This window comes from Pan troglodytes, chromosome 10 (assembly GCF_028858775.2).
Source record: "Pan troglodytes isolate AG18354 chromosome 10, NHGRI_mPanTro3-v2.0_pri, whole genome shotgun sequence".
NCBI lineage: Eukaryota > Metazoa > Chordata > Mammalia > Primates > Hominidae > Pan > Pan troglodytes.
In genome coordinates, this window is record NC_072408.2 from 38,919,229 (window position 1) to 38,945,983 (window position 26,755).

Sequence of the window (26,755 nt, forward strand, 5' to 3'; positions counted from 1 at the left end):
ATGGGGCCTAATGCAATATGACTGGTATCCTTGAAAAAAGGGGAAACTTGGAGACTGACTTGCATACAAAGAGAACACTGTGTGAACGTGAAAATGGCCAAGGAGGGAGGCCTGGAATAGAGCCTTCCTTCACATCCCTGAGAAGGAATCAATCAATCCTGCTCAGGTTAACCTTGATCTTGGACTTCTAGCCTCCAGCATCTTGAGAGATTTCTGTTGTTTAAGTCATGCAATATGTAGTACTTTGTTACAGCAGCCCTAGCAAACTGATACACTCACCAAATCGATTTTGTGACTCACTATTGGGTTGTAACCAGCAGTACATAGACATAAAGTTATTTTTTCCTTACGCTTTATCTTGTGCAATCGTGTGTGTGTGTGTGTGTGTGTGTGTGTGTGTGTGTGACGGAGTCTTGTTCTGTCACCAGGCTGGAGTGCAGTGGCTTGATCTCGGCTCACTATAATCTCTGCCTTCCAGATTCAAGTGATTTCCCTGCCTCAGCCTCCTGAGTAGCTGGGACTACAGGCGCGCACCACCACGCCCGACTAATTTTTTGTATTTTTAGTAGAGACGGGGTTTCACCATGTTGGCCAGGATGGTCTCAATCTCCTGACCTTGTGATCTGCCTGCCTCAGCCTCCCAAAGTGCTGGGATTACAGGCGTGAGCCTCTCTTGTGCAATCTTTACCACCACTCAATGGGATGTCAAGGTCCAGGGGAGGGTGATACAGTCACCCTCACAGTCATGCAGGTGCAGATGTCATTAATGAAGGTCTGACAGACCCTGCAATTGTACAATCTGAAGATGAGTATCTCCTTAAATTTCATACTCTAGGCACTTTACCCTAGCCTAGACTCTTTGAAGTAGGTATAACTATTATTCTCATTTGAGGGATTGACACCTGATTGTGAACCTCCTAAATGGAGTCATACCCAAGCCAGATTTGCCTCTAAATTCTGTTTTTTCCCCTTACATCACAGTGTTCCCATTGGTATAGTCAGTTACAGAGGGAGTAATATATACTATTTTTCTACCAGTACTTGCTCCTCGGCCTTCCTACCCCCTAAAAGGAGCCAAAGTCAGAGATCACATTTACTCTTTTCCCTCCTCTCCAAGTCTTTGGGGACTTGTAGCTCTGACACCTTAGATGGTGAAACCTGGCTTCACCTACTGTCTGTGGATGTCTGCAGGCAGAGTGGGCACTCGGGAGCACATACAAAGCACGTGTGCCGTGAACACGTATGTGCACACACCTTGATCCTAGCATGGCTTGTTGGACAAGCCAATGGACAGAGTCCCTGCCTGCCACCTCCACCCCTGCTCTCCCTTCTCTTCCATTCACTGTCCTGCAGACACAGCAAACACATACGCACATACACCCTCAATAGGATCCTTTTGGCAGTAACATGACCCCCAAATCTGGGGACTTCTATGTAGGATGGAGACCCTTCTCCTTTCCTCATACCTGGTTTATTATGAACCATAAAAATAGTGCCTGACAGTTACTGTGTGTCAGGCATTGTTCTAAGCCTTCAGATGTTTTACTGCATTTTATTCTCACATTATGGGTTAAGACTTATTTGCTCCATTTTACAGATGACGAGAATGAATCACAGAGTAAATTGCTCAGGGTTGTGTGGTTAGCAGCATTAGCAGGATTTGAACCCAAGCAGCCTGTATCCACAGTCCAGTCTTTTAACTGCTATATTTTGCTGTGTTCAAACCCTCTGCTGCCTGGCTGGGTCCACACACGTGCACTCATGCACAGACCTGCGGGGTAGCAAGGGATGGAGGAGGAGGAGGTGGTTCTGGAAATCAAGTCAGGCACCAGGGGGCAGCATAGGCCTAGCTTTGGCCCCTCAGCCCAGCCCTGCTATGGGAGGGAGGAGGGGAGTAGAAACTTCCTCCCACCGCCCCTCAGACACCACCTCTTCCACACACCGGGGCTCTCAGGTGTCCGGGAGTAAAGGCCTCTCTGGATCCCTTGGTCTCCTCCAGCTCCTCCCCCAGCAAAAACTGCAGAACCCTCCACTAGTTATGTTGATGACTCAGAAGTTGAGCAAGACTGTGTGTGTGTGTGTGTGTGTGGTGTTGTGATTGCAATGGGCTCTGTTTGTGAGCCTGCCTGCACGTGTGTGTGTGTGTGTGTGTGTGTGTGTAGTCTTGTGGTCAGGGAAGTTGTGCATGTGTGTGTTTGTTTCTTGGCGTGTCTCAGTGTTTACCCCAGAAACATATAGGAACTTGGCAGATAGGAACACAGCAGATTCGTATTCAAACTTGTCCCTTGTGAATCTGCAGGCAGCAGCTCCGGCTTGTGCTGGTTCCCACCACAGTCTCAGGAGGGGTGCCCTGTGAGGAGAGAGCAAAGACCAGCTTCAGTCCAAGGGACTCCTAGAGTCTTCCAGAATTCTGAGCTGAGGGTTCCCCTCCCCCACTCCCTCCCGTCAGTGGTCACGAGACCGACCTCTAAGGCGTTCCCTGCCGGAAGGGAGGGGGACCTAGGAGTTGGCTGGCATCGAGCTCCCTGGCGGCTTTTCAGGGTCCTCCACTGGAGGGAGCGCAGAGTCCAGAGGGATTTACTTTTCCTGAGGCCCTGGGGAGCCCAGTCCCTTGTGGGTCCAAACCCCAGCCCTTGGCAGAGTTTGAGTTTGGGAGCCAGGCAGTTAGGGGTGGCAAATCTGTTTGTTATTGGGTGACTTTCTGGAGAAAAGCTGATGCTTTTGAGGGGGACAGAGTAAGTGGGGGTCAGCCTCCCCCCAAGCCTGGCTCCAAGGCCTGGACCCCAGTCCTGATCCCCCACGTGTTCCCCCACTCGGCACAGGAGGCACACATATTCACCCCACTTTCTTCCTCTTCCTCCTCCAGCCCACTTTCTCTTCTCTGTGTCGTCAGAGCTCCAGGGAGGGACCTGGGTAGAAGGAGAAGCCGGAAACAGCGGGCTGGGGCAGCCACTGCTTACACTGAAGAGGGAGGACGGGAGAGGAGTGTGTGTGTGTGTGTGTGTGTGTGTGTATGTATGTGTGTGTTTTATCTTATTTTTCTTTTTGGTGGTGGTGGTGGAAGGGGGGAGGTGCTAGCAGGGCCAGCCTTGAACTCGCTGGACAGAGCTACAGACCTATGGGGCCTGGAAGTGCCCGCTGAGAAAGGGAGAAGACAGCAGAGGGGTTGCCGAGGTGAGGGGTTGCCTCCGAGGTGGGTGCGGGGGCCTCTATGAGTGCATGGGGGTGGATTCGTGGGGGGAGCTCTCGGGATCCTCCCCTGGCTGGGTGGATGGTCCCCAAGAGATGGTTTCAGCTAGTGTTGGTGGCTGATGGCACTGGGTTTTAGCAGTTTCGAACTCCTGGAGGAATCTGGGAGGGTCCAGGCCTCAGTACTCCCCTCCCCCATGGGTCACGTTTTCACAGCCTCACCCCTGCACCCCCAGGGCCATGGAAAGTCAGGGAAAGGAGGTGAAGGAGTGCCCCTCTGCCCTGAGTCGGGGGAAGTGACCGCCCCTCCCTGGAAGGTTGATGCCAGAGGGCAGTGGATCCTTGTTAAACCCCTATCCTGCCCTCCGCTAAAGGTTCCTGTTCAAGGGTGTGGCTGGGGGGTGAGCAAGCCCCAGATGTAGACCTCATGGTGGCCCAGACGAGGGGGAATTTCCCCCTCAAAACTGCTCCACGCTTGGCTGCTGTAGACGCTGAGATTTCCCAGCGGCGGCGCCGAGTTAACCCTCCTCGTGCTGAACTGGCTCCACCTCCCCGCCTGCCCCCACCGCCACATCCACACATTGGGCAACTCAGAGAAGCTGTTTTAACTTTCGATCCTGTGGTCCCACAATCAGAGGACTCGGGCAGGTAGGGGTTGAGATAAGCGAGTTTAGGCCACCAAGCGGGCGGACGAGGATCCCAGACCTTGCGCTTCCCTTCTGAGTTTGGGAGGTAACACTGGCCCCGCCCCTCACGCCGTGGCTCCTCCCTCCCTTCCCCTTCAAGGGGCTGAAGACAAAAGGTGCCCCTGTCCTGGTCAAGCCAATCGACCCAGCCTTGTTATGGGTTGGGGTGGGGAGAAATGTGTCCTCCTGATGGCTGGGGAAGAAGAGGGGTTGGATATTTATAGCCAGGGCCATGCCAGGAGGCTGGTCACTCTGCAAGGGGATGCAGAGGAAAGCGGTGCCCACCCACTCCAGAGGACCTTTCTCTCTTGGGCTAGAGAAAGGCCTATTGGAGGAACCTGAGCAGGAGGGGTAAGGATTCTGCCTTGAGGAGAAAAGAGCTGGGGTAAGTGGGCACTGGAGGAAAGAGGGGCATGAAGGTCTTGGAGCAGGAACGTCCAGAGAAGGGACCTCTCCATTTTCCATCCCTCTGAGAGGCCTGGGAGAGGTGAGAGGCTGAACGTGCAACAGGAGGACTTGGGGTTACTGGGTTTGGGGAGACCTGGGGAGTTGTCATCCCATCCTCTCCCTCATCTCTGGGAGAGGGATATTATGAGAAACCCCTGGGAAAGGCCCCTGGGAAACCACTGGTTACCCAGTCCTCCCTGAACCTGGAAATGGGGATGCAACCCCCTCTTCTACTTCCCTGTCCCCTCCTCTCCTTTCTACCTGTTTTCGTCTCTCATCTTTGCCTTCTAGCCCTCCAGCTTCCTCTCTCTTCTAGGCTCTTTCCTCCTAGCTTACTAAACCCGCCTTTTTTCCAGTCTCTTCCATCCTTTTCCTTAGTTCTCTCTGCTTTCCTTTTCCACCTCTCCTCCTTCAAGTCTCCTCGCACCTTCCCCCACTTCTTAGGATGATCAGATTTGCCCCTGGAAGGGATCCTAACAACACAGTGCGATGGTTAATCCCCACTCAGATTCAAAGCCTGCTTTCCAAACTCACTTACTGAGTAGCCTTGGGCAGGGTAGAGAAACTCCTTAAGCCTCAGTTTCTTCATCTATAAAATGGGATATTATATATTTTTAAAAGTGTCGTGAGGCCTGAAGGAGATAATACACTGAGTGTAATGCCTCATACATAGTAAGTGCTTAACAAATAGTAGCTGTTATTACTCTCCCATCCTCTTCATCATCTAGCCTTGTGGTTTTCATTTTTATTTTATTTCATTTATTTATTTATTTATTTTGAGACAGAGTCTCTCTGTGTCGCCCAGGCTGGAGTGCAGTGGCTCGATCTCTGCTCACTGCAAGCTCCGCCCCCCAGGTTCACGCCATTCTGTCACCTCAGCCTCCCCAGTAGCTGGGACTACAGGCGCTCGCCACCACGCCCTGCTGATTTTGTTTTTGTATTTTTAGTAGAGATGGGGTTTCACTGTGTTAGCCAGGATGGTCTTGATCTCCTGACCTCGTGATCTGCCCGCCTCGGCCTCCCAAAGTGCTGGGATTACAGGCATGAGCCACTGCGCCTGGCCGAGCCTTGTGGTTTTCAAATTATCTCATGGAGTCCTAGAATTTTGAGAGGTTTGTCTAGGGACGCCTTTGGCGTCAGGAGGTGGGGAGAGGGAAGTAGAAGCAGTCGAGTTTCAGGCTTTCCATGCTTGCTTTCAACAGGGCATCTTCGGTTTCGTAGCTTTTATGTAATTGAGATTCCACAGATTAAAAGCTGACATTGCCTACCGCTTTAAAAAGTTTGGAAAGTTTTCCACTCATCTAACACTCATATTTTATAGATGAGAAGATCGAAGCCCACAAAGGGAAGGCTCTTTGCCCACAGAACCAGAGCCAGGTCTAGAGCTGCAACCAAATCCTCTGCCATCTCTAAGAGAGCTCTCACTCTACTGCCCTGTCTCCCTTTGCCTCCCCATCCCTCTGGCTACAGCTCAGCTCTTCCCACCCCTGTGTCTATCACTGAAGGAGTTACCCCCATCTCAGGCATTGACTCAGGATGCCCCTGGTTTAAGGTGGTCTGGCCATGAGTGGTGGTGGGGACAGTCCCTAGGAGGGCTATCTATGGGAGGTCCCTGGCTGCCCCAGGAGATAGGCCAAGTTTCTTGGGCACCCCTCAGAGTGGCCTTATTTTTCTCCTCCAGGCAACCTCCAAGTCCGAGATCATGTCTCTGTGGGGTCTGGTCTCCAAGATGCCCCCAGAAAAAGTGCAGCGGCTCTATGTCGACTTTCCCCAACACCTGCGGCATCTTCTGGGTGACTGGCTGGAGAGCCAGCCCTGGTGAGTCCTGGCTGCTCCCTGCTGGTCCCCCAAGTCTTCCCTAACTCATCTTCCTTCTCCTTAGATTTTTCTCCCCTCACCCATGGATTCAGAACTTGAGACCTGTTATTCCATGTGTAGTGACCTAGATTTAGCAGGGAGTCTGTGCCCCATCAAGACCAGGCTATGAATGTTGACAGATGGAGACCCCATCTCTTAGGAGGCTGAGCCGAAGAGGAGGGGGGTTTGGGCTGGGACAAAGGCACTTCTCATAACAGCTAGAAGACTGGGAAACAAGGAGCATGGGTGAAAGCTACAGAGGGCCTAGATGGAGAATAAGGAGCGAGAAAGGAACTGCTGAGCTTTTGGCTGTGGGGTAAAGGGTCAGGAGAGCTGAGGAAGCCCTGGCCTGAGGTAGCCTCATCCTGATCTTCCTGCAGGGAGTTCCTGGTCGGCTCCGACGCCTTCTGCTGCAACTTGGCTAGTGCCCTACTTTCAGACACTGTCCAGCACCTTCAGGCCTCGGTGGGAGAGCAGGGGGAGGGGAGCACCATCTTGCAACACATCAGCACCCTTGAGGTGGGGCAGGAGGGGAGGGGACAAGGCTGGGTGGGGCTGAGGTTGAACTGGGTTGAGCATTGGGCCCTGGAAGAAAATTGGTTGGATGCTGGAAGCAAATTGGTGTTCCTGTGGTTAACTGCTAGCTAGCAGGCAAATTAGATTTTAAAAGCATGCAAATGCACAAAAACTTCTGGAGTCTACAGTTGTGCTTCCTTATAGTATATGTGTGAATGCAGGCCTGGGGATTGGAGGGATTGAAGGACATGGGTAAGAGCAAAGCTCACTGTTTACCACCCTCATTTCTGTAGAGCATATATCAGAGGGACCCCCTGAAGCTGGTGGCCACTTTCAGACAAATACTTCAAGGAGAGAAAAAAGCTGTTATGGAACAGGTATTGTGATATTCCACCTCCCACCCCAACTCAATCCCCTGAGACTTTGGCCTGAGCCATGACAAACTAGAAAGAATTTGAACCTCAGTAAAGGCTCAGTGTTCTAGGCCCAGGAATGACCAAAGGAGGTTTCTAGGGTCAGAGTGAACCCCAAGTCAAGCTCAGGGAATCTTTCTATGAGGGACTGAAGGTAAGAGGCCGGGGAGAACAGAGCAAGGGATAAGGAGCTGATTCTGCTAGGAGCAAGGTCTTATCTCCACGATATTCCAAAAGGTCAGGAAGAACTGCCAAAGGGGAGAGGGGAACAAGAAAACGCTATCTGCAGAGCAGAGAGTGGAGGCCAGGTATAGAGGGATGAGCAGAGTGTTTCACTTCTTGGCATCTGTCCTTCCTGTGTAGTTCCGCCACTTGCCAATGCCTTTCCACTGGAAGCAGGAAGAACTCAAGTTTAAGACAGGCTTGCGGAGGCTGCAGCACCGAGTAGGGGAGATCCACCTTCTCCGAGAAGCCCTGCAGAAGGGGGCTGAGGCTGGCCAAGGTGGGGGCCAGGGCGGTTCTGGGGAGTGTGTAGGAGTGGTTGCCTCTTGGATCTCAACCTTAACTGAACCTCTAATCTGTCTGCACCCTTGATTTCTGCCCCCAACCCTCAGTGTCTCTGCACAGCTTGATAGAAACTCCTGCTAATGGGACTGGGCCAAGTGAGGTGAGTAATGGGCTGACAGGTGGAGACCTTGGTCAAAGTGCAGCTGGAGGGATGGAAGCTAGACCTCAGAAAGACACAGGCTGAAGTAGGGCAAGGGAATGCCAGAGGAGTGAGAAAAAGAGCCGTATCCCAGGAGCTGGGTGTGGAGGCAGCGTGAGGCCCTGGCTCAGGCCCCTCTCTGCCCATAGGCCCTGGCCATGCTACTGCAGGAGACCACTGGAGAGCTAGAGGCAGCCAAAGCCCTAGTGCTGAAGAGGATCCAGATTTGGAAACGGCAGCAGCAGCTGGCAGGGAATGGCGCACCGTTTGAGGAGAGCCTGGCCCCACTCCAGGAGAGGTTGGGCTAGGGCTGATGGGGAAGAGGGGGCAAGCTGGGGGTGGGCAGCTCACCCTGCTGAAGGCCCTACAGGTGAGAGAAAGAAGCCAGGCGGGAGGGCCTTGGAGTGGACCAAGATGCATAAAAGCCAGTTCCAGCGGGGCTGTGCACACTGTCGTTCAGGTCGCATCCTGTACAAGTGGGCCTAGTGGAGGCGCACAAGCGGGGACTCATCCAACCCAGGCTTCTCTCCTCAAGCCCCATGCCTAGAGGAATAGGAGGGCTTTTCCATTTGGTTTATTGGGTGGGAACACTTTCCAATGTGCCACAAAGCACTGTAAGTGGTGGCAGCTGTCCTGGGTGCAAGAGCCGTCGGGGGAGAGGCAGCTGGGTTTCCACAGGGGGTGTAGGCACTGAGAATGAACCTCCCACCCAGACCCTAGGCCAACAGATCACAGAACCCCCTTCAGCCCAGGTGCCTTGCAGCCACACCCACTACCCACCCCACTTCTCCACACATGATAGCCTTTCTCCCTGGGTATAGGGGAAGGGGGTCTGGACCGGAGCAAGCAGCCTTAATCCTCTGCCCCCTGACCACTGTCCTGGCCCCAGGTGTGAGAGCCTGGTGGACATTTATTCCCAGCTACAGCAGGAGGTAGGGGCGGCTGGTGGGGAGCTTGAGCCCAAGACCCGGGCATCGCTGACTGGCCGGCTGGATGAAGTCCTGAGAACCCTCGTCACCAGGTATTCCCCGGGAGCTCCCAGTCTGGCCTAGAACAGACCTCGGGAAGAAAAGAAGGGGGCTAGAGCTGTGGGGAGGGCACCAGCAGGGACCTAGCCCCCAACTCCCCTTGTGTCCTCCTCACTCCCAGTTGCTTCCTGGTGGAGAAGCAGCCCCCCCAGGTACTGAAGACTCAGACCAAGTTCCAGGCTGGAGTTCGATTCCTGTTGGGCTTGAGGTTCCTGGGGGCCCCAGCCAAGCCTCCGCTGGTCAGGGCCGACATGGTGACAGAGAAGCAGGCGAGGGAGCTGAGTGTGCCTCAGGGTCCTGGGGCTGGAGCGTAAGCTGGGATTGGACCTGGGGTTGGAGAAGGGCTGTTAGGGTGATGGAGGCAGCCTGGAGGGCTGGCACTGAAAAGAGCAAGGGATGGGGAGGGAGGGCCATGGGATGTGGAGACCCTGAATGGTCAAGGCAGAGGAAAGGGAGGGACCCATTTAGGGCTGGAATGGGGTGGGGGCATCATGATTTGGCCAAGATGGGGACTCCTCCCTTAAGAACCCAAACAGAGACATGGAGATTTAGGGCTGGTGACAGTGGGTAGTCTACACTCACCCATGCACTTGCCACACCTGACGACAGTGAGATGAGCTCGTTCACACTCTGACCTCCCCTGGCAGAGAAAGCACTGGAGAAATCATCAACAACACTGTGCCCTTGGAGAACAGCATTCCTGGGAACTGCTGCTCTGCCCTGTTCAAGAACCTGGTGAGGGGCTTCGGGGTGCAGTGATGGGGGCACCACTAGGAGACTGTGGGACTCTCCTTGGAGAGGATGTCGGGAAGCCCAGGAGGAGCGGTCTCTGTCCTCATGACCTCGCCCTTGCTCTCCCTCACCCCACCCACAGCTTCTCAAGAAGATCAAGCGGTGTGAGCGGAAGGGCACTGAGTCTGTCACAGAGGAGAAGTGCGCTGTGCTCTTCTCTGCCAGCTTCACACTTGGCCCCGGCAAACTCCCCATCCAGCTCCAGGTGAACCGTGGCCCAGCCCTGCCCCAATCTGGGACCCCGAGTCCTCCTCCAATGCCACACACAAGGGCCCTGGACCCTCACCTCTTGTGACTGCCCCATACCCCATGTGTCTGGGATTCATGCACACTGGGGCCCGGGTGAGTGGGGGTGAGCGAGAGCATGGAGTGCACAGGGCAGGGAATGGTAGTGGATAGCAGCAAACACTTCGGAAGCACTTCCTATAGACCAGGGCACTCTATTAAATGATACATACGCACATGCGTGCCAGCACACACACGTTTGGTTTTCACAATAACATTATGAGGTAGGCAGTATTATCAGCCTCGTTTTATAGATAAAGACATTGAGACAGAGAATTTAAGTAGTTTGTCCCAGTCACACAGCTAAGTGTTGGAGCTGGTATTTGAAACCTGGAGGTCTGGCTCCATAGCGATGCCTAATAACCACTTCTCTACGGTGAGGCCCTGATTGAGCTTCAGAATGCATTTAATAACATGGCATGAGCTTTTTGATTATGATGTGTGAGTCCAATAACTTCTCTGAGTGCTCAGAGCCAGTCCCCTGAGGAAACTTCTTGCTTCACTAAGAAACCCCTGTCCGGCTGGGCATGGTGGCTCAAGCCTGTAATCCCAGCACTTTGGGAGGCCGAGGTGGGTAGATCACAAGGTCAGGAGTTCAAGACCTGCCTGGCCAATATGGTGAAACCCCGTCTCCACTAAAAATACAAAAATTAGCTGGGCGTGGTGGTGCAGGCCTGTAGTCCCAGCTGCTCGGGAGGCTAAGCAGGAGAATCGCTTGAACCCAGGAGGCGGAGGTTGCAGTGAGCCAAGATTGCGCCACTGCCCTTCAGCCTGGGCGACAGAGCAAGACTATGTCTCAAAAACAAAACAAAACAACTCAGCACTTTGGGAGGCCAAGGTAGGAGGATCGCTTGAGCCTGCAAGTTTAAGACCAGCCTGGGCTACATAGGGAGATCCAATCTCTACAAAAAATAAAAAATTGGCCGGGCACGGTGGCTCACGCCTGTAATCCCAGCACTTTGGGAGGCCAAGGCGGGCGGATCATGAGGTCAGGAGATCAAGACCATCCTGGCTAACACGGTGAAACCTCGTATCTACTAAAAATACAAAAAATTAGCCAGGCATGGTGGCAGGCGCCTGAGTCCCAGCTACTCGGGAGGCTGAGGCAGGAGAATGGCGTGAACCTGGGAGGGAGAGCTTGCAGTGAGCCAAGATCGCGCCACTGCACTCCAGCCTGAGTGACAGAGCGAGACTCTGTCTCAAAAATAAATAAATAAATAATTAGCTGGATTAGGTGGTACATTTCTGTAGTTCCAGCTATTCAGGAGGCTGAGGTGGAAGGATCACTTGAGCCCTGAAGGCTGAGGCTGCAGTGAGCTGAGATTGCACTACTGCACTCCAGCCTGGGCAACAGAGTGAGATACTATCTAAAAAAAAAAAAAAAAAAAAAAAAAGGAAAGAAAGAAAAGAAACCCCTGTCCTCACCCTCTTCAGGCCCTGTCTCTGCCCCTGGTGGTCATCGTCCATGGCAACCAAGACAACAATGCCAAAGCCACTATCCTGTGGGACAATGCCTTCTCTGAGATGGTGAGGAAAGTCCTGGAGTTGGAGGGAACAGGGGCAGGGTGGGTTCTAACATGGGCAGTGGTGCAGGCCTGCTGATGGGGTGGTGGGCATGTTTAAATGGGTGTGACCTTAACACTTTCTCATGGGCCTGCTTTCGTGCTTCTGACCTCTTTTCACCCCAGTCTTAACAACTATCAGGCCACAGCACTGTAACCTAGAAAAAACAGCATGTTTGTGAGCGGTATCAGGGGCTGTGGAGGGGTAGGCCACAGGCAGGTGGGAGGGATGAAGGCCGGCCCGAGGAATAACAAGACGGTAGCCTGCAGTGCTCTCTTCTTCCCCCTTCTCCCCAGGACCGCGTGCCCTTTGTGGTGGCTGAGCGGGTGCCCTGGGACAAGATGTGTGAAACTCTGAACCTGAAGTTCATGGCTGAGGTGGGGACCAACCGGGGGCTGCTCCCAGAGCACTTCCTCTTCCTGGCCCAGAAGATCTTCAATGACAACAGCCTCAGTATGGAGGCCTTCCAGCACCGTTCTGTGTCCTGGTCGCAGTTCAACAAGGTCATTCTCCTGCCCTTTGGACCTCCCACCCCCAAGCTCTTCATCCCTGGGGCACTCAGGGCCTGCTCAGCCTCCATGCAGGGACCTTCCACTGGATTCTCCACAGTGCCCCCTCAGGTCCTTTAGGAAGGCCTGTCATGGACCAGGGAGGAAAAACCCCAGGCCTGGGGGTTGGCTCTGGAGATGCGTTCTCTGACATCCCTGAGGTTTTGGTCTGGGGGCCATCTGTCCTTCCTCTTTACCAGTGACTTGCATGACTCACCCAGGTTGTGTGTAAACAGAGCTCTGATTCAAAGTGACTTTGACCTGTTGGAAAAATAGTTCCTGGCCAGGCACAGCGGCTCATGCTTGTAATCCCAGTCTTTGACATGCCGGGGTGGGTGGATCACCTGAGGTCAGGAGTTTGAGACCAGCCTGGCCAACATGGTGAAACTCCATCTCTACTAAAAATACAAAAATTAGCCAGTTGCGGTGGCACATGCCTGTAATCCCAGCTACATGGGAGGCTGACGCAGGAGAATTGCTTAAACCCAGGAGGTGGAGGTTGCAGTGAGCTGAGATCATACCGCTGCGCTCAAGCCTGGGTGACAGAGCAAGACTCTGTCTCAAAAAAAAAAAAAAAAAAAAAAAGGCCAGGCATGGTGGTTCATGCCTGTAATCCCAGCACTTTGGGAGGCCGAGACGGGTAGATCACCTGAGGTCAGGAGTTCGAGACCAGCCTGGCCAACATGGCAAAACCCCGTCTCTACTAAAAACAAAAAAATAGCCAGGAGTGGTCGTTTGCGTCTATAATCCCAGCTACTCGGCTGAGGCAGGAGGTGAACCCAGGAGGTAGAGGCTGCAGGGAAGATGAAACCATTGCACTCCAGCCTGGGCAAGACTCTGTATCAAAAAAAAAAAAAAAAAAAAAGGCTAGGTGTGGTGGCTCACACCTGTAATCCCAGCACTTTGGGAGGCTGAGGCGGGCGGATCACAAGGTCAAGAGATCGAGACCATCCTGACCAACATGGTGAAACCCCGTCTCTACTAAAAATACAAAAATTAACTGGGCATGGTGGCGCATGCCTGTAGTCCCAGCTACTCGGGAGGCTGAGGCAGGAGAATCACTTGAACCTGGGAGGCAGAGGTTGCAGTGAGCCAAGATTGTGCCACTGCACTCCAGCCTGCCAACAGAATGAGATTCTGTCTAAAAAAAAAAAAAAAAGAAAGAAAGAAAGAAAAAGAATTCCTATTGCAAAAACTGAACAAAATCCCACAGGGACATGTGCAGTAATACCAGCTACCACGCGTTGACAGCTTATATGCCAGGCGCTGTGCTTAACACCTTATGTATGTTATCTCACTTAATCCTCCCAACATCCCTTTGAGGTAGATACTATTATTATCCCCATTTTACAGATGAGGAATCTGATGCTCAGAGGGTTATGTAGTTTGTTCAAGTTCCCAAAGCAGGTGAGTGCCATGGCTAGGAGAGAACCACATATTTCTGACTCTTGCTCTTTTATTTTATGTTATATTATGTTATTTTATGTTTTGGTTTTTTTTCTTTCTTTCTTTTCTTTCTTTCTTTCTTTCTTTCTTTCTTTCTTTCTTTCTCTCTTTATCTTTCTTTCTTTCTTTCTCTTTCTCTCTTTTTCTTTCTTTTGTGTGAGACAGAATCTTTACAGAGAAGAAAGAAATGCTCATGTGACCAGAGGGTGTGTTAGCTAAAGGGAGCAAGACAGTCACACCCAGCAGGTTACCTTCCTTTGGGCGTCACCTCTGCCACACCTCCTTAGGGAGAGGGTGTAGCATAGTAGTTAAGAGGGGCTCCAGGGCCAGAATGCCTGGGTTTAAATCCTAGCTCTGCCTCTTACCAGCTATGTAGACCTGGGCAAGTCATTCGACGTTTTTGGACTTCCATTTCTTCATCTGTAAGATGGAATTATTATAATCCCTACCTCCATAGCCTGGTAAAGAGCAAATAAATATATAGAAAGGCTTGAAATAGTGGCTGGCACGTGTAAGCATTAGGATTGGTCGTTGTCATTGATGGAGTCTCAGGTTCGGTCTGATCCTCAGCCCTGTGATTCTGTCATGAGGGCACTCACAGCTCACTGCCTGCCCTAAACAGGCTCCAGCTCTGGCCCTCCCTCGGCTCACACCTTTCCCCCTCTCCCCCTAGGAGATCCTGCTGGGCCGTGGCTTCACCTTTTGGCAGTGGTTTGATGGTGTCCTGGACCTCACCAAACGCTGTCTCCGGAGCTACTGGTCTGACCGGTGAGTCCCCACCCTGGGTAGTCTGAGCAGCCATACACCAGTCACCTCCATACTCACTGCCCATGCCCCATCCTCTCCTTCATCCCCGCCAGGCTGATCATTGGCTTCATCAGCAAACAGTATGTTACTAGCCTTCTTCTCAATGAGCCCGACGGAACCTTTCTCCTCCGCTTCAGCGACTCAGAGATTGGGGGCATCACCATTGCCCATGTCATCCGGGGCCAGGATGGTGAGGCCACCCCAGCCAGTCCTCTGTCTCTGTGCCTGTGCCCTCTGGGGTTTCTTCTGGGAATGAAATGTCCTGACCTTCCTGATGCCGATCCTGATCTTCAGGAAGTTCTTCCAGCTTCTCTTCTTCCTTCTGTGGTCTAAATGTTCACCTTCTCACTGTGAGCTCTGTGGGAATGGAGACTAGTGGGTCTCTCTCCCTCAGGAGCCCCACCCTAGGTCCTCTCTCCCTTGCCTTGGTGGAGTGAGAACAGGTCTTATGGTAGGGGTTGGGGAAGGGGAAGAAAGTCCGGACAGAGGGATCTCAGGGTCTCCTTCCTACCATAGGCTCTCCACAGATAGAGAACATCCAGCCATTCTCTGCCAAAGACCTGTCCATTCGCTCACTGGGGGACCGAATCCGGGATCTTGCTCAGCTCAAAAACCTCTATCCCAAGAAGCCCAAGGATGAGGCTTTCCGGAGCCACTACAAGCGTGAGCTGGAACTGGCAGCTCTGATTCCTTCCTGTCACCCACTTCCTCCCTGCTCCCCGCTGCCCTCCTCTCCCTGCCCGCGTGTGTCATCCTGATGTCACTCTCTATTTCATAGCTGCGCTTCTCTTACTTCCCCATCATCCATGCCCACCTTTTCCACCTCCCTTCCTCCCTAACCCCAGAGCACTCTATGGCTGTCTTTTCCTTCTCACAACAGCTGAACAGATGGGTAAGGATGGCAGGGGTTATGTCCCAGCTACCATCAAGATGACCGTGGAAAGGTGAGTGTGGTGGTATGGACAATGGGTAGGTCAGGGGCTTAGTGCTTATCTGCAGGAAGGAGGGGTGGCATCAACCCTTGGGCAGTCACATGTACCTCCTTCCCTCCTCCAGGGACCAACCACTTCCTACCCCAGAGGTCCAGATGCCTACCATGGTGCCTTCTTATGACCTTGGAATGGCCCCTGATTCCTCCATGAGCATGCAGCTTGGCCCAGATATGGTGTAAGGAGCTGGAAAGACAGGAATGGGAGTGGTCTGTGCAGATGGGCTAATCTTAGCATGGGCAGCTGGGAGAGCTGGCATTGGGGGCTGAACAGAGAATTTTCCTTTCCATGAAAGGGACACCTGTTCAAAAGCAGGGTGTGGTGGTGTCCAGGAGAAGGGCTGGCATCAGGGGGTCTGTTTTCTTTCCCCAGGCCCCAGGTGTACCCACCACACTCTCACTCCATCCCCCCGTATCAAGGCCTCTCCCAAGAAGAATCAGTCAACGTGTTGTCAGCCTTCCAGGAGTAAGTGAAAAACCTCATGGGGATACCATCCCACTCTAAGGGGGTGGGCATTTGAATTGTTAGAAGAGGCTCTTCTGTGAGAAAGGAGCAGCAAATGCTAACAGCCTGTCTTCTTCTCTTCTGTCCACTCTAATGAGGGGGTAGTAGTTAAGATCTGGACTGCCTAGGTTTGAATTCTAGCTCCACCACTTACTGGTTTGGGGCAAATTACTTAGCCTTTGGTGCCTTATCTGCACAATGGGGGATAATAATGCTAATAATAATAACCTACCTCACTGCATTATTGTGGAGATTAAATGAGTTCATAACACTTAAAAAGCTGAGCATAGTGCATGGCTCATAGCAAAAGCTGTGTAAGTCCAGTCGTGGATCACTTAATGAAGGAGCATTTTCTGTCTTTGGCAGTTTCATAATTATGCGAATATCATCGAGTATAATTACACAAACCTAGATGGTATAGACTACTATACACTGAGGCTATATTGTGTAGCCTATTGATCCTAGCTTTAAACCCGAGCAGCATGATACTGTTCTGAATAGTATAAGGAAATAGTAACATAATGGTAAATATTTGTGTGATAGGAATTTTCAGCTTGATTATAATTTTTTTTTTTTTTTGAGACAGGGTCTCCCTCACTGGAGTGCAGTGGTGCGATCTTAGCTCCCTGCAACCTCCGCCTCTTGGGCTCGAGCAATCCTCCTGCTGTAGTGCACCACGACACTCGGCTAATTCTTTTTTAAGGTTTTTCTGCAGACAAGGTCTCACTTACTGCCCAAGCTGGTCTCAAACTCCTGGGCTTAAGTGATCCTCCCACCTCGGCCTCCCAAAGCGTTAGGATTACAGGCGTGAGTCACTCTGCCTGGCCTTGATTATAATCTTATGGGACCACTGTGGTCTGTAGTTGACAGAAATGTCGTTAATGTGGTGCATGACTGTTATTATTATTTTCTGTCCTGCCCCTGAGAGCCACTGTCACTTCTCTGCTGTGTTGGTTTTTGTTTACTCATCTGTTTTGGTCTTGAAATGGCCTAGACATTTTTCTTCCCGAAGTATGACACTCGGGTGCTTATTAACTCTTAGTCAAGACACAACATCTCCCTTCCCAGAAGGTGAGGCGGGAGTGAGGACTTGGGGACTTAAGAACTACCAAAGTTCAGAGTCCAAAGAAACATTAGAAATTGGCTAATCCACCCCCATAACACGCACATTTTACAGATGAGAAGACTGAGCTCAGAGCATAGAAATAGCTTGCCCAAGGCCATGACTAAGTCAGGATAAGGAGCTGGAGCTTGTTTCCTCACTCAGTGGTCCTGACTTTGCACCACTCTGCATTTGCCTAGCCTGCCTTCCTCTAACTGTGCTCTCCCTACTTCCAGGCCTCACCTGCAGATGCCCCCCAGCCTGGGCCAGATGAGCCTGCCCTTTGACCAGCCTCACCCCCAGTGAGTGACAAAGCCCCTCCTGACCCCATGTGCCTCTTCTTTCCTGGCCTTGCCCCGCTCTCCTTATTTCCATTGCTGGTTCCTGGCAGGGGCCTGCTGCCGTGCCAGCCTCAGGAGCATGCTGTGTCCAGCCCTGACCCCCTGCTCTGCTCAGATGTGACCATGGTGGAAGACAGCTGCCTGAGCCAGCCAGTGACAGCGTTTCCTCAGGGCACTTGGTGAGTGGCAGCTTGGGAGTGGAGGCTGGGTGGCATCTAGGGGAGTGGGCGCCATGCCTACTCCACTGCTTCTCCCATCTCCTTGCAGGATTGGTGAAGACATATTCCCTCCTCTGCTGCCTCCCACTGAACAGGACCTCACTAAGCTTCTCCTGGAGGGGCAAGGGGAGTCGGGGGTAGGGTCCTTGGGGGCACAGCCCCTCCTGCAGCCCTCCCACTATGGGCAATCTGGGATCTCAATGTCCCACATGGACCTAAGGGCCAACCCCAGTTGGTAATCCCAGCTGGAGGGAGAACCCAAAGAGACAGCTCTTCTACTACCCCCACAGACCTGCTCTGGACACTTGCTCATGCCCTGCCAAGCAGCAGATGGGGAGGGTGCCCTCCTATCCCCACCTACTCCTGGGTCAGGAGGAAAAGACTAACAGGAGAATGCACAGTGGGTGGAGCCAATCCACTCCTTCCTTTCTATCATTCCCCTGCCCACCTCCTTCCAGCACTGACTGGAAGGGAAGTTCAGGCTCTGAGACACACCCCAACATGCCTGCACCTGCAGCGCGCACACGCACGCACACACACATACAGAGCTCTCTGAGGGTGATGGGGCTGAGCAGGAGGGGGGCTGGGTAAGAGCACAGGTTAGGGCATGGAAGGCTTCTCCACCCATTCTGACCCAGGGCCTAGGACGGATAGGCAGGAACATACAGACACATTTACACTAGAGGCCAGGGATAGAGGATATTGGGTCTCAGCCCTGGGGGAATGGGAAGCAGCTCAAGGGACCCTGGGTGGGAGCACAGGAGGGGTCTGGATATGTGGTTACTAATACAAGTTTTGCCCTGATTAAAAAATCTCCCAAAGCCCCAAATTCCTGTTAGCCAGGTGGAGGCTTCTGATACGTATATGAGACTATGCAAAAGTACAAGGGCTGAGATTCTTCGTGTATAGCTGTGTGAACGTGTATGTACCTAGGATATGTTAAATGTATAGCTGGCACCTTAGTTGCATGACCACATAGAACATGTGTCTATCTGCTTTTGCCTATGTGACAACACAAATTTGGGAGGGTGAGACACTGCACAGAAGACAGCAGCAAGTGTGCTGGCCTCTCTGACATATGCTAACCCCCAAATACTCTGAATTTGGAGTCTGACTGTGCCCAAGTGGGTCCAAGTGGCTGTGACATCTACGTATGGCTCCACACCTCCAATGCTGCCTGGGAGCCAGGGTGAGAGTCTGGGTCCAGGCCTGGCCATGTGGCCCTCCAGTGTATGAGAGGGCCCTGCCTGCTGCATCTTTTCTGTTGCCCTATCCACTGCCAGCTTCCCTTCACTCCCCCATCCCATTCTCCCTCTCAAGGCAGGGGTCATAGATCCTAAGCCATAAAATAAATTTTATTCCAAAATAACAAAATAAATAATCTACTGTACACAATCTGAAAAGAAAGACGCTCTAACTGCTCAGATAGGTGCTGCGGTCCAGCCCCCAGCTGGAGGAGACCCTGAGTCCAACCCAGGCCTCCCGAGGGGGCCAGTGAAGGGATCCCACACCCACCGCCCCTATGTAGGGCAGGGAAGAAATTGCAAAGGACTTGGGGGATAGATGGGAATGGGAGGGCAAACTGCAGCACTTGTTAAATTAAAGAAACAAACCAGAAGCACAAAAACGGGGAAGGAGAGGGGAGAAGGAGCAGGTCCAGTGTTCCCAGGCCCCCAATTCTGGGGGCAAATGTTGTCACTTTTAGCTGGACCTTCCCAGGGAAGTCCCCCTTTCCCCCTTGTCCAAACTGAGTCCAACTGCTCACACCACTGGTGCAAACCTAAAGAGAATGGGAGTGTGTTGTGTGAGGGAGGGGAAAACCCCAGATGCCCTGGAGGCAGAGTCCTTGCCCCCTCGCTCTGGGCAGGGGTGAGGGCACCACGCACCCTCCTTGTGTCCTCTCTCCAGGCCTCTGCTTGTTATTGCTTGAAGCCCCACAGTCTTATGCCCATGGAGCAGGTGGGGAGGCAGGAGAAGGGCAGAGGAAGGATCCAGGGTTGTGACTAGATTCCGGGGATGGAGAGCGTGGGGGTCTGTGTGAGCCAGAAGTCTGAGGTCCTGGGTCTGAAGACACCAGTCCACCCCTCACTGCCGGCTGGCCTCAGCCTCCACTTTCACGCTGCTCCTGCGACCCTCCACCAGCGCGGGATGGGGTCCTGGGGCAGGACATCTGTCCAGCAGCCCTTCCTCGAACTCTGCAGGGAAAAGGGGGCAGTTAGGAGACTGCAGGGTGACTGGCTGCAGACAGAGGTGGTTGGGAACAGAAGCAGGGGCAAAGAAAGCTGTGAAGATGGGCTCAGTTTAGGTTTATTGAATTACTGCCTCCTGCCCACTGCATGTGTATGGGGGGTTCCATTCCCATGTGTGTGAGCCCCCTCCCCTCCCTGGCTGTGCGTAGCTCTGTCTCTGTCTGTCTCTCTTTCTCTCCCGCCTCCTCGGTTGCGCTGGAATTTCTGGTTCTGTCAGGAGCTGCGGGGGTGGTTTGGCTCTGACCTCTCCCCTCCCCCCTTCCTAAGCTCTGCCACCCCCACTCATCCCTGGCCCCCTCCCAGGCCCCTCCCAGGCCACTCTACCATGGCCCCCCAAGTTTTTTGGTAGCCAAATCAGAGGGAGCACAGGAAGCCAGCCTCCGAGCTCCTCCCTCAAGAAGAGCCCCCCTTCCAGTCCCCGCCCCCACTTCCCACCCACGCACAGTTTAAAAATACCAAGCCAGGGTTGGTGGCTTTGTCTGCTGCGTCACTCTCAGCCCAGCGGCTGCCCGGCCCTCCGCCGGCCCACTCCCTCTTCCCCCTTCCACACACAAAGCATCACTGCTTTGGGCTCCTCTGCTTCCAAGCTGGGCATCCCCATCCCCATCCCCACAACTCCTAGCCTGCTCCCCACTCCTGGGTTGGTGGAAGTGCCATCTGAGCATCCCTTATTGATGCTCCTCCTTCCTGCTCCTTCATCCTCTTTTCTCTGTCCCCCGTTCCCCAGTTCCCCTTTCACAGATCTACACTAGGACCAGACTTTCCATGGTGGGAGCAGCTCGGCAGGGTCTGCCTCTCTGCACCCCAAGGCCTGGCTGGCTGGAGCCCAGCCATCCTACTGCCCTCTCTGACGACTATATCCCTCTTCCTCCCACCTGGCCCCAGGACACCAGAATTGCTGTGTGGGGCCTGGGTGGCCGGGGTGCTTGGGGACAGCACTGCTGGCTGCCTCACCTGCGAGAGGTGGCTTCGCAGGCACACAGGGGCTGAGGCGGCCCACGCGGTCGTGGGAGACGAGGCGGGCGAGCCGCAGCCCCTCGTCCATCAATGTCTGCTGCAGGATGTGGCGGCTCCATAGCCCATGGGCTGGCAATGCCAGAGGCAGGTCAGCAGGGGGCGGCGTCAGCCTTGGACATGACCCCACAGCTGTGGGCATGGGCACTGGTCAGGTAAGGGGCTGCAGCCAATGGAACCCCCACCCTCAACCACATAGCCAGCCCACAGGCCCTTCTGCCCCCCCCTCCAGCCAGGTCTCCCAACCCTGTTTCAGGCACTGCCTCCTGGCTCACTCCTCCCCCAACCCCCTCCCCTACTCCCCCACCCTCAATGAAGAGAAAAGTGTTCTGAGGCACACTCACCCTGCAAATGTCCATCCAGACTCTCCCCAGACAGGCTGGCGCTGTCCTCCTCCAGGCTGGGGCGGTATGGGGGTACATAGGACTCAGGGCCTGGGGGAGGCTGCTGGATTTCAGGGTGACTCTGTTCTCCAACCTGTGGATGCCCAACATGGGGAAATGAAGACCTGGCAAGGGAGGGGATCGGGGAAGGATGCCCAATGCCCCTATATGCACCCCGGAAAACATACCTCTTGTTTCAGCTTCTTCAGTGGAGGGCCTCCCAGTTCTTCAGGGTGAAGCCTGAAAAGATGGGTAAGAATAAAGTGGGTGAGGCTGACGAGGGCCACTCGACCGGCAGAGCACAGAACCCAGCCAGAGGCATGTGTTATTTAAAACCTTTGCCAAGAAGCTGGCCGAGAAAGAGTCTCTAGTTCAAGCACTATTGTTGTAGGGGGTTGGGGGGGATCCGACATGGATGGGAGGAGAGACCAGACCTGAGACAAGCTGACTTGGCCAAAAGCAGGACATCCAGATGGGCGGGAAGCAGGCCTAGAGCTGCCTGAGCTGAAGGTTAGGACATGATCTAACTCCATAGCAGGATTCCAGTCCAGGAAGGACCTGGGGAAGGGGTCTCACCTGGAGCCCTTCAAGGAGGACAAGTAGGTGCTCTCTCGGGCTACTTGGCGGGACAAAGAGAAGAGCTCCACTCTCCGTAATAAGAGCGTGTTGTCCCTCATGCAGAACTGGGCAGCAGCCTCGTTGATGGTGAGCTGTGGAGGGAGGGCAGCCAGGAGAGTCAGAATTCGAACTTCCCCGCTGCCTCACCAGACCTCCTCACACCCCTTCACCATCGGACAAATGAGGCCCATCCATCAGACGCTTGCTTTGGTTTTGACACTACATGGGAGCTTTCTGAGGTGGGAAGACAGAGGTCAGCACCCACAGCTTCCTAGGAATGCCCGGGGCCTCCTCCTCTCCTGTGGGGTCCTGAGTGACAAGGAGCTGAACAGCTCGGTGCTGCCTGTATCTCTGCTTCCCCCTCAGCTGAGGATGGAAGCACTGCAGCCGCTGGGGTAGGGGCCTGTTGGGGAGGGGATCAGGGCCTGGGGTCCTGGTCAAGAGATAATGAAAGATAGTCGGAGACTGTAGAAACTCGCAGAGGTAAGCGGCTGGAGACCTGGAAGTCAAGGGCAATCCTAGGAGGCCTGGGGGTTCTCACCTCGTGCAGGCTGAGCTGCTTGCCCTCCCGCCGCTTAGAGTCGAAACGGCCATAGATGATGCTGTATTTGCGGATCTCCTCTTCCTTCTGGCTGTCATTATCATCCATCTCAAAGATGTGCCCAACGCTCCGTGCCAGCTTCTTATTCAGCTTTAGCAGGGATGTGACCTCCCCAGCATCCCCCCTTGGGAAGCTCCGGAAGATCCTCTCCACACTTTCCACCACCATGCGTACCATCTCTGGCTCCAGTCGGTCTGGACCACCCCCAGTCCCACCTGCTGCCAGCCCCCCAGCCCCAGTCCCCTCAGGGACTCCTCCCCCTGCAGGGGGGGAGAAGGGTGGCGAGCCAGCCTCCTCTTCTCCTCCTGCCCCAACGTCCGACTCTGGAGTGCTCCGGCCTGGCCAGATCCGGGGGTCCCCTGCCCCAGGTCCCCCAGGCAGTGGTGATAGCTTCTCTCCAAGTTCAAGGGGGCTCTTGGGGCTAAAACTGCGGGCACTGCCTGCCTTTTCCCCTGGGCTGCCATGCCCATTGCTCATGCTCCCTTTCCGGGTACCCGCAGTCTCAGAGATCTTGAAGAGCGGGATGCTGGAGACGGGAACAGCAGGCACTGGTTGACTGAAGAGCCCTGGATTGGTGGCCCACTCTCTCAGTGCCTTCTGCAGGCGCCGGACATGGAGGGGCTTGGTGGCCATGCCCACAAGTGCCATGATCTCCAGAAACTCCTCCTCACCCGCCTCACACAGCTGCTGCACGTCGTCCCCTCCCTGCTGGATGAAGGTCTCATAGTAGGAAAGGAGGTTGGCGCGCTGCAGGACCCGGTACAGCTGCAGCTCCCCCAGCGTCCGAGGCAGTGCCATGGCTCGGGCACTGGGCCTGAGAAGGAGGGGCACAAGAGAGAGGCAGTCGGTGCAAGTTCCCCTACTGGGTACCAACCCACACTAACAATTGTTCTCTCTTTCCTGCCTGCTTTTCTTCCCCTCCCTCATTTGGATGCTATCCTGCCCAGTGCCCAGGTCTGAGTACAGACTCTCAGAATCAGGCACTGCTCAGAGGCATGGACAAGCCAGTGCCGTCCTAGACTGGCCCGAAGCCCCAAAAGTCAGTGGCCTGTGTCTGTAGGAGTCGAAGCGTCTTACAACCTTATCTTCAGCTTTTATCTTTTTGGTCTGGGGCAAGAAGAACTTGAGCGCTGAGGCTGACCAGCACCGACCTGGGATGGCTGGACCTCCCTCTCCCCCAAAACACAATCCTCACCTTCCACTCTAAACACTCAGCAGTCTCAACACTGAAGTGAAGTCACCCATACTAAAGTGAATGTAGGAGCCCAGTCTCCCCCACAGTGGACGCTGCTGGCCAGCTTCATTCCCTGTGAAGGGGCCACAGCCCCAGGTGGCTAAAAGGGAGGGTGTGGCACCTTCCCTGGCTTTCCCACTCAGTGAGCCAGGTGGTGCCTTACTCTTCTCCGCTCAGCTTTTCCCAGGGGTTAAGCATTTATTTATTTATTTATTTATTTATTTATTTGAGACGGAGTCTCGCTCTGTCACCCAGGCTGGAGTGCAGTGGCGCTGTCACTGCAACCTCCGCCTCCCGGGTTCAAGCGATTCTCCTGCCTCAGCCTCCTGAGTAGCTGAGATTACAGGCACCCGCCACCACGCCCGGCTAATTTTTGTATTTTTAGTAGAAACGGGGTTTCACCATGTTGGTCAGGCTGGGCTCGAATTCCTGACCTCGTGATCCACCCGCCTCGGCCTCCCAAAGTGCTGGGATTACAGGCGTGAGCCACCGCGCCCGCCCGGCCTGGTTAAGCATTCTTAACGCACGCTTCCTCTCTCCCCTCAGGACCTCTCCACCCTTCCAGGCTGCCCAGTGCTCCTCAGTGGCCCCTCTCCTAGCAGTGACACTCCCCACTTCCTCGGTCAGCCTTTTCCTTCAGCTCAGGGGCCGTGGCAGGGGGAGGGGCGCAATTGTTCTGCTCCGGGGCCGTTCCGCCCACACACACTCCCACAGTGGTAGCGTCTGTAGGCGAAAACCGCCCAGGGGCTCCCGCCTACTCTCCTCTCCCTTATTTTCCACCCGCATCTTCAAGTGGAGTGGGGGAGCGGCTCAAGGCCTCTTGATGAAGGGGCTGCACACTGAAACTCCCCTCCCCGCTCTGTGAATAAAGGGACAGATATGGGAAGGAAAGCCTAAGGCCTCCCTGCCTCCCTCGTCACCCCCCCCTTTCCCCCGCTGATGCTCCTTTAACTCAAAGGCACCGCCTTCTCCAGGACCCCGGGGGCCCGCGCGCTCCGTGCCAACGAGGGACTGAGGCAACTGAGCGTCCCCCCACCTTCCGCACTGATGCCAGCTCGAGCTCCAGGGCATCCCCTGGTGCTTGGAGGCTCCCACATTCTTTGCAGGGGGCTCTTAGGCCAGATGGAGCCCACAAAGTAAACCAGGAATGGAGATTTAGGTACTACTCTTTCATATCCAGCTTCATCAGATGCTTGCCTGCTCCCAGGGCCCCCTAATTCGAAGACGCACCCCCTTTTCCATCAGTCTCCACCCCCCACCCCCGTCCTGCTTCCCCACGTCCTCCCCTCGACCTCCGCCCTCTGGACCCCATTCCCAAGTCCAGCTCCACCCATCTCCACTCCCCGCTGCCTCCCTTTGCCCACTAACTTGAGTCTGGGCTGCAGGGTCCGGCGGGCGCTGTCCCCTCCGCCCGGCGGCTGCTCGGCTGTGGGGGAAGGCGCTCTGTGCATGGACGGCCGGAGACCACCCGGGCTGCCCTTCTCGGTGCCCGGCGCTCGGCGCCTGCTGCGTGCTGCCCTCTTCCCCGCGCACGATGCCGTGTCCACCGCTGTCCAGGCTCTGTCCCTCCCTCCACGTCTTCTCTCTCCGAGCCTCCGCGCCTCTGTCTGTGCCTCTGCCCCCCCACCCTCCCCGGCTGCGCTTGCCGCCTCTCCGCGCCTCCGCCCCCGCAGGACGCACGGGGAGCGAGGCCCGGAGCTGCGCTGGCTGCCGGGCTGGCGGGCGGAGGGCGTGGGCAGAGCTGGGGGCGGGAGTGGGGGCGGGGGCCGGGGGGGCGGGCGCTGGGGCCTCTCGGCCGCGGAGACGCCGCGGCTTAGAGACTGGGAGAGGCGGAGACGGGGGGGGGAGGGGGTGTGGAGCAGGAGGCGGGGGCGGGGATTCAGAGCCGGGGCGCCGAATTGGGGACCGAGGTGACCGAGGCCCGGCTGTGGAGGGCGGGCTTGGGGACCCAGCGGGCGGGGCGAGGTCGTTCTGTGCCGCCCACGCCGGATGCACAGCCGGCCCTCTTGGCGCCCACGTACCCACGTGAGCGCCCCGCCGGCGACATTCCTTCTCTCCCCCACCCCTCCGAGCTGAGAGAGGAGTTTCACAACCACGCACAAGTACACAAAGACACAGAAGCGCACGGACGTGCACACGCGCCTAAACAACTACGGGGACGCCCGTTGCCCATACTCAGGCCTTGTGGTGCTGGACGTGTGAATGTTAGGAGTGAGCCGGGAAAAGTTAGCGAAGGCTGGGCTGTGCGGCTTCTCCTGTGCGTGCATCTGACTCCCGTATAGTGTGCACTTAAGGCGGGCCTGAGAGCGTGGGGCTCTGCAGGGATCTCCTAGATATCCCCGCGCCCCTCCTCAGCCCCCAATGGAATAATCTGAGGGGGTCGCTCTCAGAAACCCAGGCCTCCATGCTAGCCTGGAAAGTTTGGGAAACAGGAATGGGAGGGTCATGCTGCACGCCACCACTTAGGTGCGCGTGTTGATTATATGCGTCGGCTTTTGTCAGCGCGTAGGTCAGGCAGGGATTCCTCCACTTGTCCTCTGTTTGCTGAGGATGAGGCCCTGCTTGGGAATTTTGTGTGGCAAGGCTGTGACAAAGACGATACCCTTCCTGGGGCCGTCTATTAGGGACCTCGCCCGAGAGTCTAGTGGAAGATGAGTAAGAGGTCGGGAGCCTACGACGTGACTTCCTGCGGCGGAGCTGGAAGGAGGAGCGCCTTGAAGGAGCTTAGCCCCCGCCTCTGCAACCCACCACCGTCTCCCCCTTTGGTTTCTCCTAGCCCCATCTGGTTCGCATTGCACTCCCGCCCACGGCTGGGAGGGCTGTTGGGGGAGGCGGGGGCTCTAAGGGCCCGGCCCATAGACTCTAAGCCCCAGGGAAAGGGGGGGGGTGGGGGCCGGGGAAAGCGAGCGGACTGGCCACAGGTGAGGTTTCCCCTAGTCCGAAACCTCAGCCCCGCCCCGCCTCTCTGTCCGCACTTCTGAGGGGCTGGGGTGGGGCATGGCGGGGCGTGGAGGCCGTGGACCGGGGCTGGTTTTACAATGTGGCCTAGCGAGGAGACCTTTCCGCCTTGTGGGTTCCGGGGAGAAGGAGCGCGTTGTTGGTGGGAGGATTTCAGTTGCTCAGGTCCTCTTCTCCAACCTATTAAGCGCCAAACACAGTGGGGGTGGTGGGAACGAGCAGAGTCCCGTCTCCCAGTCCCCCGCCCCGCAACTGGAGGGT

At 55.0% G+C, this 26,755-nt stretch overlaps 2 protein-coding genes across 23 annotated transcripts; one reads left to right on the plus strand and one right to left on the minus strand.

Annotated features, from left to right (window-relative positions):
- The first annotated feature begins 1,936 nt into the window (after positions 1 to 1,936).
- STAT6 (signal transducer and activator of transcription 6) lies at positions 1,937 to 18,832 on the plus strand. Of its 19 annotated transcripts, none has more exons than XM_016924884.4 (24): positions 2,502 to 3,174; positions 3,678 to 3,837; positions 4,193 to 4,362; positions 6,004 to 6,140; positions 6,560 to 6,698; positions 6,989 to 7,072; positions 7,472 to 7,610; positions 7,723 to 7,775; positions 7,964 to 8,112; positions 8,704 to 8,835; positions 8,964 to 9,152; positions 9,490 to 9,577; positions 9,717 to 9,839; positions 11,354 to 11,446; positions 11,779 to 11,985; positions 14,150 to 14,244; positions 14,337 to 14,473; positions 14,800 to 14,946; positions 15,164 to 15,227; positions 15,340 to 15,450; positions 15,645 to 15,737; positions 17,115 to 17,180; positions 17,270 to 17,398; positions 17,487 to 18,832. In XM_016924884.4, the coding sequence occupies exons 4-24, from the start codon at positions 6,025 to 6,027 to the stop codon at positions 17,674 to 17,676; spliced, it is 2,544 nt and encodes an 847-aa protein (XP_016780373.2). In that variant the 5' UTR covers positions 2,502 to 3,174; positions 3,678 to 3,837; positions 4,193 to 4,362; positions 6,004 to 6,024; the 3' UTR covers positions 17,677 to 18,832. The 19 variants fall into 19 exon arrangements, with proteins under 19 accessions (XP_016780372.2, XP_016780373.2, XP_016780375.2 ...); XM_054663142.2 differs by having other exon boundaries at positions 2,892 to 3,174; positions 4,193 to 4,260; XM_063786477.1 differs by having other exon boundaries at positions 2,911 to 3,174; positions 3,678 to 3,921.
- On the minus strand, positions 18,772 to 25,352 carry NAB2 (NGFI-A binding protein 2). 4 transcript variants are annotated; one of them, XR_673341.4, is made up of 8 exons: positions 24,905 to 25,267; positions 22,243 to 23,116; positions 21,660 to 21,793; positions 21,272 to 21,323; positions 21,045 to 21,177; positions 20,641 to 20,832; positions 19,324 to 19,632; positions 18,772 to 19,217 (listed from the first exon to the last, which is right to left on the minus strand). XR_673341.4 is itself a non-coding variant. In XM_509154.6 (7 exons), the coding sequence occupies exons 1-7, from the start codon at positions 24,985 to 24,987 to the stop codon at positions 19,523 to 19,525; spliced, it is 1,578 nt and encodes a 525-aa protein (XP_509154.2). In that variant the 5' UTR covers positions 24,988 to 25,290; the 3' UTR covers positions 18,772 to 19,522. The 4 variants fall into 4 exon arrangements, 2 of the variants coding, with proteins under 2 accessions (XP_509154.2, XP_009423358.1); XR_010148293.1 differs by lacking the exon at positions 20,641 to 20,832; XM_509154.6 differs by having other exon boundaries at positions 18,772 to 19,632; positions 24,905 to 25,290.
- Between the last annotated feature and the right edge of the window lie 1,403 nt (positions 25,353 to 26,755).